At 44.5% G+C, this 13,779-nt stretch overlaps 2 protein-coding genes across 4 annotated transcripts in view; both read right to left on the bottom strand.

Moving 5' to 3' along the window:
- LOC125721432 (tripartite motif-containing protein 29-like) overlaps positions 1-1,245 on the bottom strand; it is a 94,263-nt gene extending 93,018 nt beyond the window's left edge. Inside the window, exon 1 of the mRNA XM_048997337.1 lies at positions 814-1,245. Coding sequence (XP_048853294.1) covers positions 814-1,191 — 378 coding nt within the window. The 5' untranslated portion in view covers positions 1,192-1,245. The remainder of the gene's footprint in view (positions 1-813) is intronic.
- The window catches only part of LOC125721434 (uncharacterized), a 55,802-nt gene extending 42,319 nt beyond the window's left edge, over positions 1-13,483 (bottom strand). The window contains exons 1-3 of one of the 3 annotated variants that reach the window (XR_007385741.1): positions 13,144-13,483; positions 10,714-11,895; positions 10,067-10,596 (exon numbers count right to left, since the gene is read on the bottom strand). Coding sequence is in view for 1 of the 3 variants with exons in the window: in XM_048997340.1 (XP_048853297.1) it covers positions 11,150-11,895; positions 13,144-13,255 (858 nt within the window). In the remaining 2 variants the exon portion in view is untranslated. Of the gene's footprint in view, positions 1-10,066; positions 11,896-13,143 lie in introns of those variants that run through there. The other 2 variants (XR_007385740.1, XM_048997340.1) reach the window with 2 other exon arrangements.
- Between the last annotated feature and the right edge of the window lie 296 nt (positions 13,484-13,779).

The raw sequence follows: 13,779 nt of genomic DNA on the forward strand, positions 1-13,779 counted from the left end.
ACACGACGAACCACCTCAGGGATGAGAACCTGAGTGCAGCCGTACAGTGGGTGACACCTCAGCACCACACCAGTCCCAATGGAACAGTGTGAGTTTTATCCAGTGGCTGCAGTGCCAATCTTGCAAAACTCCTCTTGATGGAGTATAGAAATGCATGGCGATAATGTGAAAAGTTAAACTTTATTGTGAAAATAATATTTTATAATAATAATTGTCTAATGAAAATCGCGACATTATTACGAAACAATAAATTGTAAAATTTAAAAATTATACATAGAAGACAAGTGTTATTATGAAATATAATTTTATGAAATTCATGAAATTTTATGAAATTATTTAAAAATAAAAGGATACATTATTGAAATATTTATCATTTTTTTAAATATTTTTTGATATACTTATTATTTTATTTTGAGTGTCATGGCGTCCCGTACAAACATCTTCGACGGGCACGGCCTTACTGTACTGTGGCTCTAGTGAGTTCTTCTGTACTATGAAGGGTTACTGGCTTGTCGGATGTAAGGTACCACAGTTTAAATGGACTTCATATTCGTTTACTTACATTTTGCCCAGACTACCTTAAATCCGACAAGCTAGTAACCCCGCTAGTAAGACCGGACAAGTAGGTCATGACAACTTTACCGAACCAGACTTGATCTGAGTGTTTCGTAGCAATTACACGAACAAGTGTTAAGACAAAATCCATTTATTTAAAATTAACTTTTAGATAATAACAATAATTGATACTTTCACTGATCCCTTTGGGGAAATTCTTTTAGATAGAAAGGGGAAATTCTTTTAAATTAGCCTGACCTGTATCTCCGCCCTTACTGTAGCAGCTGAGACTGTATCATGGCCTCTGTGTTCATCCATCGTAGAGAGATAACAGATACACTGCTGGTCGGTACGGCAGTAGACCTCCAGGGGTTTGTCATGGTTGGAACAGACCTTGTCCTTCAGATGGCCGATGGCATCAATGAGCTTGTGCTGTTTTGCATGGTGGAGTTTGTTGTGAAGCTGCAGGTCAGTTTCACAGTAGGAGGCCAGACACACCAGGCAGGACTTGACAGCTTTGTGTTTTCTCCCAGTACAGACGTCACACTCCACATCTCCAGGTCCAGCATACTGGTCAGCAGGAGCAGCTGCTTGTAGTCCAGTCTTCTTCAGTTTCTCCACCACTTCAGCCAGCATGGTGTTTCTGCCCAGAACAGGTCTGGGTATGAAGGTCTGTCTGCACTGGGGGCAGCTGTAACCTCCAGCATGATCTTCCTGATCCCAGCAGCTCTTAATGCAGCTCATACAGTAACTATGTCCACAGGGAATAGCCACTGGATCCTTTAGTAGATCTAGACAGATTGCACAACTTAACTCATTTACATCCACTGCAACTCTGGCTTCTGCCATTTTACCACGAACACTGATAGGATTCAGTCTCGTTTTCTCTCACAGTCGTCTGTGTGTGACAGTGGGAGGAACTTCCTGCTTCTCAGACTGCAGCAGGTGTGGTTTTGGACTGAGACCAGACTGAGAAGAGCAGACTGGGCAAACAGTGGAGCTGCAGTTTATGAACAAAATAGTACATTATACAAACTGTACCCAAAGCGAACATTTATTTATCTTTTATGAGAATAACAGCTACTGACATTGTTTTTCTGTAAACAAACTATAATCCTACTCTTTGATTTTGTGCAGTAGATAGAAATTAGGTATAAAGGTATAAGAGAGCAGATCTACTGAGAATGAATTTCTGTGTCGGTTTAGAATCACGTTTGGGATCATGTGGTTTCAGGTGAAACATGCAGGGATGTGCAGTTATAGACAGACTGTGTCAGGATTAGACAGAACAAGCTTTGACAAGTGCTGTCAATGCACAGATTTGTTTTTTTACATTATTCTATATACAATATTCATGAAAATATATGTAATCTCTTCCTTTTCTTTCTGTGTGTTTGTGCAGGGAGTGTATTTATGTTAGGAAGGACAGTCAAGTTCAGAGTGATCATTTTAATCATCCAAAATAATTCCATACTCTAATAATGAAAATTGAACACTACTCTTATATTTAAGCCAAAGGTTAATGGACCAGCTTCAGCCATCCCCAGGAACAGAAAGATCATATATCAAAAAAGTATCCAACAAATTCCAATAATTGCAGTACAGGGTTATGGGACACACACATCACAGGAAGCACAGGGCACAAGGCAGAGACACCCTGGATGGGATGCCAGTCCATCACAGGGCAAACACTCACTCACATGCTGAGGACAATCAAGAGACACTAATTCACCAAACTGCATGATCGTGAACAGCATGAGGAAACCTGAGGAAACCCACAGGAACACGGGGAGAACATGCAAGCTGTACATGCAGAACCAGGAGTGGGAACCACACCCACAAGCCTGGAGGTGTGAAGTGAGAGCAGCTGGTCTGAAGTCCTGAAGGGAGCTGGAGCGCCATTTCTTTGGAACAGTGTGGAGCCGTCCTGCATTACTGCTTATCCTGTACAGGGGGGTGGGGAGCCTGGAGCCTGTCCCAGGTGGCACAGGGCAGGGGACACAATGGACAGGATACTAGTTTATAGCAGAGCACAAACTCACACATACAGACTCACACTAAGGGCAGCTTAGAGATTCCAATCGGCTGATCGCAGTTTCATGTTCTCCAAAGTAGGAGGAGAAAGCCCACATTGGAAGAACATGCAGACTTCACACATACAGCAGGAGGGACAGGAAACAAGCCAAGAGACAGAGGTTACACCCCGAGACCCCACACCCCCCCACAATCACACATACTGTTAGGATTTATTTAAAAGTTACATTTTAATGCTACAAAATGATGACTGACTATGAACTTCATATTCCAGAACTGTGCTGGAATCTATGCTGACTGTAAGAATGTTACCTTACAGGATTTACCCGTTTCTGTGCCCTGTACCTACAGTAAGGAGCTGGGATCTCTGCTCCTTCAAAGCAGACAGACTCACTCACATATGATTACAGTTCTAGTACATAGCAGATACTGTTGCTGAAAGTGGTGAACAAGTGAGGCAAATATAACAATGAAAATATGCCGCTGTCAAGGTGCTGCCTGGGCACTAGTGCAGCTAGGCTGGTATTTCTGGGCTCCACAGACATCGCTGGTGGTTGGTGTCGTGGTCACCGGGGTGAAAGACTCGTGCAGAAGGTGTTTCTCAGACAACAAACAGGGACTTACTGGGATCAGGATGGGAGGCTATGGAACCGGCAACACGTAAGGCACAACATCAGTGATCGAACTGGGGAACACAGGACCAGGAAGCACTCAAATGGAGGACTAATGATGGAAGAGACTGGAGACAGCTGGGAGTGTTTAACACGAGGGCTGGAACGAGACGTGAGACCAACAAGCAGCAAACATGGCCTGTTAGAGCCACGTCAGGGAGGAGGCGGGACATTTAATTTCCTTTTTATATAGTGCCTCACAGAGTCGTCCCAAGGCACTTTACATAGATGTGTAGTCATACATTACAACATCATTAAAGAGAGTGATACACAAGGGGAAAAAGGAAAGAAAGATATTAAATAAAGAAAGCCAGATGACAACGGAGGAGAGGAACCAAAACCCCCAAGTAAGGAGATAAAATAGACCTCTGGAGGTCCATGGACAACTGGCTGCCCAACGCCCCCCCCGCAGACTAATATTACTGAGAACAGAAAAGAGTGGAGCTGCTTGCTAAAGGCCAGGTGTGAGGTGTGATTAAAGTCTGTCAATAAGCCTGTTCTCCACGCTGGCCTGTGTAGGGTGACACTCAAGGCTGCACCCAGGATGACACAGTTAGCAGGTCCAATTCGCAGTGTCACCCCTCCATGGGACAGAACCAGGACTCCAGCTCAGATGGTGCCCCCCCCCGGGCAGCACCTGGAAATGTGGGGAGGCAGAGAGCATGGATGGTCAGAACATGCGTTGACACATAAATGGACAAGCATACTGGATAAAAATGGCATTGCTTAATGTGACAGTACCCCCCCCCCCCCCCCCCCAACCCACCAAAAGCATGCGCTCCGGCCATGAAGTCCAAGGGGGTTAGACAACAGGGATGGAACCAGACTGGACTCTGGACTAGACAGGGGACGACAGAACAGATGGTAGACAGGACAAGACCAGACAAGACTAGACAGAACACTAGACAGACAGCAACACCAGACATAAGAGCAGTTGCAGGACATCACTAAGGACATGGAGCGGATAAAGGAAAAGCTAGGAACCACAGGTACAGCAGTCCTGTCAGACCCCAAAACAGGACGGACAGGTGGAGGGTCAACAAGAACAGGGGCACAGGATGCACAAGACAAGGAGAGATACAGGTGGGACAGAGCAACAAGACAAACACTGAGGCACAAAAAGGAATAACATGGGGCATCCAGGGAAGCCAGGTGAAGATTCGGGGCTGGGGACCCTCCTAGGCCCCTTTCCAGGTGAGGCTGAACTCTGCCGAATCACAGGACCAGAGGGTCTGGGAGGGCCAGCAGGGCCGGAGGACGTGAGGGGTTGGCGGGCGATGAGAGAACCGCAGAGCAGTAGGGCAGCAAGGAGACAACAGGACAGGAACAGGAAGATGGCAAGGGACATACAGGGCAAGAGCAGAGACTGGCAGACCCTCTCTGGGAGACAGACATTCTGCCTGCCGCTTTCTTGGACTCCTGTTGATACTGGTGACCAGAAACTGGGACCAGAGTAAACGGAGTCTGGGATGAAGGAGGGACCCACGTATCAGGACCCAGGGCACTCTAGCAGGACATCCTCTGGATCCATCTTCTCTGGGCTGGTGGCAGCCTGCAGGCATGTGCCGGTGGGACGTCAGGATAGAAAGTGGGCACCGGCTGGACGTCTGGGGACATTGAGGTGGGTGCTGGCCAGGCATCAGGGGACAGCGAGGTGGACGCTGGCCTGACATTATGGAGCAGTGTGGCAGGTGTCGGCTGGTTACCAGGGAACCGTGTCAGATTCTATGAGAAGCCTAGAGGCAACCAAGGCCTCACCTGTGTTGGACACTGTGGGTGCGGCCTGAGCGGCCCTCTCTGGGCCGGGAGCCTTAAGTGCGGATGTAACGACTGCAACGGCCGGCTCTCCTGGGCCAGATGCTGTAGATGCAGTGTCTTTCAATCACGAGTGCGCTTCCCTAACCATTACGTCACCACTGCTCACTACTATGTGTACTATTAAAAGAGGCAGTAGGGTCTTGTCCAGCCAGCTGACAAAACGTTTCCACATTTAATTGGAACGAAGGACGGTAGGAAACATTTGTATTGTGTGCAGACTTCCAATAAAACCATGTTGAATCAAAGTCCGACCTCTACTGTGGTCCAGCACTCTGACAACCATAGAACTAGGAGTGAAGCCTGTTCTTCTGTGCTGGAGAGCTTTGGGGAGCATGTTTTGGCGAACAGGGGGATCACAGTAAATCCCAGAGAAGCATCATCGTCAGACTTCAAGTGACAATGAGGACGCAGGTCGCCCTACGGCAAACGACATGGAGACGGCGGGCTCCTTTTCTCCAGAGCACCCCACCTCTGCGGGGTTCAGCACACTCACTCCATTCCAGAGGGCCCTGAGGATCTCCGCTATAGCTGTCACACCCTCCACTTGGGAGTCCGGGGAGAGGGCGGCTATGCCCTCCGTCAGAGATGGGTCATTCTCTCTGGGGAAAGATGTACTGCGGCCTGAACCAGCGACATTAGGTATGCTTGACACAAGCAGCAGTGATCGGCTGTAGGGACCTGGGGAACCTACTGGGGCTTGTCGAGTTCCTTCAGTCTGTTGGGTGCCAGGATGAACGACTCTGGGAGCAGGTGTTGTCAGACAATAAACTGGGATTTACTGGGATCAAGATGGGAGGCTAGGGAACGAGCAACATGGAGGGCACCACATCAATGGGGAACACAGGGCCAGGAAGCACTTATACAGGAATAACAAGGGAACAGACTGGAAGTAGCTGGGAGTGTTTAACATGAGGGATGGAACGAGACGCGAGACCAACGAGCAGCAGGCATGGCTTATTAGAGCCACGTCAGGGAGGTGGCAGGACATGACGTTTGGGGCTATGGTTAGGGTTAGGATTAGGCTTAGGTTTAGGGTAAAGTGTTTGTGGCAGAGAGCGGTCAGTAGTACAAGGACACGACTACGCCACCTGGGGTATTTCACCACAGGAAAAATTACTCTAAATTAAGAGCACACAAGTTCATTTACCGAATGGAGCTAGAGACGTGTTTGTACTATTAACAGGTTGTTGAAAATATAAAACAAAGAAACAAGACAAGCGCTTTAGCATCAACAACCTTAAAAAATAAACCAGCAACCAGCCTTTGGCCACTGGCTGACTAAACTCAAGCAGGAGACAGGTGTCCGGGGAAGTTGATCAAAAGGGGGAATAGAGTCCCTTAAACTAACACACACACACACACACATACACACACACACACACACACACACACACACGCACACGCACACACACACCTGTGCTCCACCACACTGATCCCCACACAAATATACTGCACAAGGTGAAAGTGTGAACACTACCACCCGAGACCAATCAAATCTTAGTCAGCCAGATCAATCGAGGCAGCCACTGCTCACAGTCTCCCAGAAAATACCCCAATCTAACCAAGAATCTGAGTGTTGAAAACTATGAAGAGTGCAAACAATGAGTAGCAGAATACAGGCTGTCCCTCTGTATCAGTCCCAAACAGAAAGAAAGGGCGGCCCAAAGTCTGTTAAGTCGCAAAACTAGGGAATGAAACAGCTCCAAATGCAGAAAAAGGTGCGGCGATCCTTAGCGCGTTCCAAGGCTCCCAGCACATCGCCGATGTCCCACCGAGGATCAGGAGCTTCAAGCAGCAGTTGTTGGGCGACATCGGACCGGCTGAGGACAAGACAAGACTGATGGAAAAGAAAAACTGACGTAGGAAACACAGCAGCCACAGTGCAGGTTCAAACTATTATTGTCTGACAAACCTGCTGGAAGAGGCATAAACTGAAGCTGACGAGCAACTGAAACTGTAATCCTGGCAACAACCGTAACTACAATTAAAACACATCAAGTAAAGCAACTGACAAGTAGCTATAGGCCTAGTCACCAGAATAACTTGCAACCACTGGAGCTGCAACACAGACACAAGAGAAACACTGCAATATAAAATATTACCATTAGCCATTTAAATCAAGCAGAGGATTAACGCTAATTAAAACAGCAAAACCTCCCACCAAGACACAGAATAAGTGTGAACCTCAGCCAGCATGCCAGCGTACCACGGCAGACCAGTGCGGTGCGGAAGGGGAGTAACCAGACCGGGAAACGCCAATGACGCCTCCACACACTAGGGGTCCCCACACACACTTACCGGAAATAATCAACAAGTCCTACCTGCAAAATTCCACACTGCTACAGTTGGATGGCCCTGGGATTTTTCTCCAGAACCCCAAGGCTCAATGGAAGTACCGCGAGATTCTTAAACCCTTACCTGAGGGAGGAGGCTTCCAGCGTAAGGAGAGGTTCACCAGAATCCCCGGGCTGGATGGACATCGTTCATCCTTTACCTGGGGAATGAGGCTCCCAACTCGTGGTGACTTACCCAAGCCCTGGTGCTGGATCATCATTAAATGCTTACATGGGGAAAGAGAGACCTTACCCTTGGCCTCCAAGCCTGGAAGTACCCTGAGCTCTAGACCCAAGCTTAACCCTAACCCATAAGCATAGGTTCGCAGCATGAACGGTTCTCAAATGATACCAGAAAACCATACATGTTCTTAATCTGAAAATCAGTTCATCGTTTTCCCAGAAGGTGGCAGCACATCAACACTGCAAGCTTGGCACATCCCTTTGGATACAATGAGCTATCCTTACATTTTGAAATTTTTTAAAACTTATTTAAATCAGTAAAACAAATTACTTCCAAAAAGGATAGAATCATGTCTACCCAATACCACTTGGCACCATGTTAGTGTGAATGGAGTTTTCACTCCAGCCCTGAGGGATTCAGAGCAGACACAAAAGATTGTGAAGCCATGTGTGATTTACAGTGAAAGGTGACTGAACACAACGCACAGCCTCTGTTATGACTCCACTGTTCACCATGGTTCAGCACCATCTATATTTCTATTATTTTTAAGGTATTTTACTTGTGGTTTTACACTTAACATGGTATCGACAGGCTTGCTCCAAAGAGATCTCATTGTATTTACACAGTGACAGTAACGCTGCCTTATCTTGCGAGAGGAAGTAGCATATGGGTGCGCTGCTAACGTTAGCATTAGCAAACCTAGCTGCCTAGCAGTGTTGGTAGTAACTCGTCAGTGTAATTCCACTACTTTTGTTTGCACCATGTATTTCAACATCGACGCGATGTTAATGTGATCACTATGCAACCTTTAGCCCACTGTTATTTTCCTTGATTATGTAATTATACAGGGCAGGTCAGGCAGAGGGAGCAGACGCTGATGCAGCACATTGCCGCACCAACCACACGTCCAAACTGCTGGCGATCCTGGCCGGCGACCCCCCAGGCAGACACACGGTCGAATCCCACCCTTATTATAATTACTTTTATATACAGTAATTGGTAATTAGTAATTTTCAGTAGCTTGCACAAGGCTGCTGACTAGCAACGTTATTCGTTGGCTGAATCCGAAATAGCTGTAGTGCTACGATGCTGGATTGTTACAGGGACAGTGATAAATGCAGACCCCTTTATTCTGATTGCGTTAAAAATCAAATGTTTTTACTCAGATTTCATCCATTTGGTGGTGTGCTCTCTATAATGTGCCATGTTTTCCTAAAAGCAGATTTTTTTAAAAAGAATGGCAAAATAGAGCAGCGCACTGAATTGTAATGCCTGTATCTTGAAACGTAGCGTGTTGTCAGACTCTCCGATACACAGCTCTATGGTCCATACAGAGGAGATGAGGAACATGCAGTCTGCTAAGTCACGTGGTTACCTTTCGTTAGGTGGCTACGTTTACATGCCTTAACGCAATTAAGATGTTTTCATGTAAACAGATTAATCGGGGAGCTCATTTATAAAGGCTTCGTGTGACTGAAAAAGACGAGAAGCATTCATACATACATTTATAGGAAGATTTTGGGATTTACAAAGAAAAACGTTTTGTGAAAAAGACACAAATCTTGTGAACGAGGTTGAGAGATGCTGTTTCGACAGAATCCTGTAGAGGGCACTGTGTATGCTAAATCGAAGGCTCCAGGAATGTATTTGGCATTTATAATCATAAACAATAATAATTGAAATATTTGTGGGCACATGGCAATTGGCTCTGAGATTAAAGTTTTTTAAAATGAATTTGTTTAAATTTTTGGGCCGGCATGGTGGTGCAGTGGTTAGCACTGTTGCCTCACACCTCTGGGACCCAGGTTCGAGTCTCCGCCTGGGTTACATGTGTGTGGAGTTTGCATGTTCTCCCCATGTCGTCGTGGGGTTTCCTCCGGGTACGCCGGTTTCCCCCCACAGTCCAAAAACATGCTGAGGCTAATTGGAGTTGCTAAAAAATTGCCTGTAGGTGTGAATGGTGTGTGAGTGTGCCCTGCGATGGGCTGGCCCCCCCATCCTGGGTTGTTCCCTGCCTTGTGCCCATTGCTTCCGGGATAGGCTCCGGACCCCCCGCGACGCAGTAGGATTAGCGGTTTGGAAAATGGATGGATAGATGTATGATAGAATGATTAAGCTGTAGCACATTTCAAATAATATTTCATTTGTAACACATTTGTTCTCCAAACTTCTACATTTTTAACCTTTGGCCACAAGATCATCTTCTTCCTGCCAGTATCTTTTCTTTTCCTTTGATCCTCGGTTGTTGGAATCTGCTCTGCTGCTTGGAAGTTCCCTGGGGAGTTAGTGTTGGGGGGTTCTGGTGGAATGTGACCATCGGCAGCCATGGGCTGGATAGCGCTGTGGTGCTCAGCCTGGCTCTGTGCCCTTCTAGGGGCTCTGTGTCCTTTGTTAGCACAAACATTTTGCACACCTGACATTACCATGCATACAGTATTTCTCGTATTTTACAAAATACAAAAACACTGATCTGTAGAAAAAAACATTTTATTTCATGAACTAAGTCAAATATGAATCATAAAACACAATTAAAATACTTTTTTTGAATACATGCCTCAGAAATTGCACATCCCTGATTGTGCGTTACCTTCATGCTGCCTTGAAATTTTTGATTTCTTCACTGTAGCCCTGTTATACAATCTTATCTTAACCTTATGTTAACTGATCCTATTTTTATTTCTTAAAATATTCCCTCCACCACCCCCCCTCTAAGGAGGACTGCTTTATTTACAATTAATCTAATCCTATGTTATACAATCTTATCTTAACCTTCTGAATTAATCCTATTTTTATTTCTTAAATATTCCCTCCACCACCCCCCCTCTGAGGAGGACTGCTTTATTTACAATTAATCTAATCCTATGTTATACAATCTTATCTTAACCTTATCTTAATTAATCCTATTTTTATTTCTTAAATATTCCCTCCACCACCCCCCCTCTAAGGAGGACTGCTTTATTTATAATTAATCTAATCCTATGTTATACAATCTTATCTTTACCTTATGTTAACTGATCCTATTTTTATTTCTTAAATATCCCCTCCACCACCCCCCCTCTGAGGAGGACTGCTTTATTTATAATTAATCTAATCCTATGTTATACAATCTTATCTTAACCTTATGTTAACTAACCCTATTTTTATTTTTTAAATATTCCCTCCACCACCCCCCCTCTAAGGAGGACTGCTTTATTTATAATTAATCTAATCCTATGTTATACAATCTTAAGCTTACCGTAACCTATCCTATCTTAATTTTATTCTATGTTATCTTATCCTATCTTTCTTATCTTATGCTATGCAATCCTATCTTATTCTTATACTATGTTATCTTATATAATCTTATCCTAAACTTATGGTAATTTATCATGTCTTTGTAAAACATAAAATGGCATACAAGTTAAGACTATCTTAACTTGTCCTATCTTATTATATACAATCTTAACCTTATCCTATCTTAATCTTATCCTATAGTACCTTATGCTATAGAACTACATGGTATTTTATCTTATCCTAAGTATGTATGACAACTCTCGTGTAATTATGTGCTGAATCTACAGGGAAATGTAGCTATGTGCATCTGACTGATAGCCCATTTCCACACCCATCTCCTGAGCCCTGGGCATGGTACTTAGCTGCTCCAGTGCATCAATAGGAAAGATGAACTCATCTTCATCAATCCTACGCCTCTTGGTTGAATGAGTACCCTCATTATCCTCATTCTTCCCCTGTTTCGCTAAGTTAATTTCATTTAAATGTCTGTTCCAAAACTCCTGACACCAGTACTCAGTAAAGCACTTGGCGTCATAGGTCATTTTAGAGTACTTTGTTACATAATAGTTATACAACCAATAGAATTTTTCCAGGTGAGATGAGGCGGCTACAGCCTGTGCTGGAGCCTGAAGCAGAGGGGTCAGATGAACCAGGCCTGGAGCTGAATATGGATGTGGAGCTGGGCTTACAGGTGTGAGTAAGTGTGGCGATAAAACAGAGGAGCCCATAAAAAGAAATGGGGATGAAACAAAAGGGGAGGGGGCTGAAGACGGAAATAAAAATGAAGAGGAGGAGAAGGTTGGTGAGCTGGGCTTAGGCTCTAACCCCTTCTGTTGGTCATACCTCCTTCTTCGCCCTGACCGGCCTCCCGCCGTATTTCTACGGCGGCCTGTGCCCTGCTGACCCCTGCTGGTTGCCACCGGGATGGCAGCAGATCCAGGAGAGGCAGACGTGGTCAGGGAGCTGGCTGCCAGCGGCCTGGTGCGGCACTTCTTCCGACGGCCAGCATCACTGGAACTGGTTTGTCCTTTGGGATTATAAAGACAGGGGACAGCATATTTAATTTAAATGAAACATTATGTCACTGTACAACAACACTACATCACAACCATCACAGATATCACACTTGGCAGTCGGTATTGCACACTAAGAAAAATTCTGCAGTCTTTATTGGATACAGGAAACACACGCTTGGGAAACTTATGCGCTGGTCTTGACTTGGGCCGTCTGCGTTTCAGCAGGGGAACCTGACCTATAAAAACAAGCCAGTTTGTGCACAGATTCCCTGATACGCAGAACAACAGCGAAAAACAACACTGGAAAGGTTCATGTGCATCAAATATAGCAGCCCACTCAATCCAAATGCTGGCATCAACAACTGACTATTAAGTCAAATCCTTTACATATCTTACACTTTCCATAAGTTGCATTATTTATTCACTCTCAAGGTACCAAACTAAGATTTATGCTTTTTCTGATTACTACCGCGTTTCCCCGCAAATAAGCCCTAACATGATTTTTCAAGAAGCCCGTAATATAAGCCCTAGTTATTGTCCCATGGATTGTACGGTAACTAGAATGAGATGCGGTTATACTACGAGAAGGCTACATGGACAAGAGGCGCTCATTTAAGGACAGAGTTATTGCTAAACATGAGAGATTGGGGACACTGGTTCTACAGGAAATTGAGTTGCGAGATATTCAGGACGGAATTTGGAACTTGGAGATTTACGATGATGTTCCAGAAGAACATGACTACGACTATATTTGAATAAACATATGCAGTATACAGCAGAATTTTGTTCATGAATAAATTCACCGTCAAATTGTTTACATGGAAAGATACTGTTAGAAGATGACATGATGTCTGTGTTTGAATAAATGTGGATTTTTTTTCATGAATACCGGTAAATATACTGTAGCATGTTATACTTGGGAAAATACTACCTTAATATAAGCCGTAACGCGTCATTTGGAGCAAAAATTAATATAAGACCCTGTCTTATTTTCGGGGAAACACCGTATATTAGGACATATTCAGCTGTTACTTTACCACTTCATGATGATTTTCTCTGATGTTTAAATATAATATAATGCAGTAGACATGTAAAAAGACTCCCGTATATTAAAGCTAAAGGTGAACTACTTTATTATTTAGACATGTACTTCTAAAACAAGATAATAGAACAGAAGATTCAAGAAGACTAGTCAAGCATATTCTGACTTTAACTCTTTAAGTGCTGAGTTAGTCTGGGCATCATTTTGCCATCCTTACCTCGGCCAACTGGACCGGGGATGTATTCCGGGGCGATCCGCACACTGACTGCACCTTTCGGCAGCAGCCAGTCAATCCTCTGGAGATTCACGGTGGTTTTCACGATGGACATCTTTCGCGTCTTCTCTCTTGCTGATAAACTGCAAGTCTGAGCTGCTTTAAATGTTCAAATGAAAACTCTAAACGGAAAAGAATTGTTATGATTCGGTTGCTAAGCTACGGTGGCCGATTGGTGTCAGCGCGCTGCAAAGTCTTCAAACGCTTTAATCAAATGACGAAACATACGATCTACATTTACAAAAGCGCAGAAACGTAGAAGTACCACAAATTTTTAAGACAAGTTTAAAAACATATAAGCGCTGAAAATCCGCTCAAAACACAGTTGTGAAGTTTCTGGGTGACAAAGAAACAAGACGGACCAATTATGGTTTAACTGTATATCGAATGTTTACGAAATGTCGATATCTTATCAAAACAGGATATAGAATGAAACACTACATTATATCAATTAATCATTCGGTCGCCATTAAAAATATAGAATAATATTCCTTCCTTGTTATAAGTAACACGAGAGCTGCGGTCTTGAAGTTGCACAGACTCCCAGAATTCATAGCGATAATTACGCGACCCATTCAA

This window comes from Brienomyrus brachyistius, unplaced genomic scaffold, assembly GCF_023856365.1.
Source record: "Brienomyrus brachyistius isolate T26 unplaced genomic scaffold, BBRACH_0.4 scaffold33, whole genome shotgun sequence".
In the NCBI taxonomy this organism is placed as follows: domain Eukaryota; kingdom Metazoa; phylum Chordata; class Actinopteri; order Osteoglossiformes; family Mormyridae; genus Brienomyrus; species Brienomyrus brachyistius.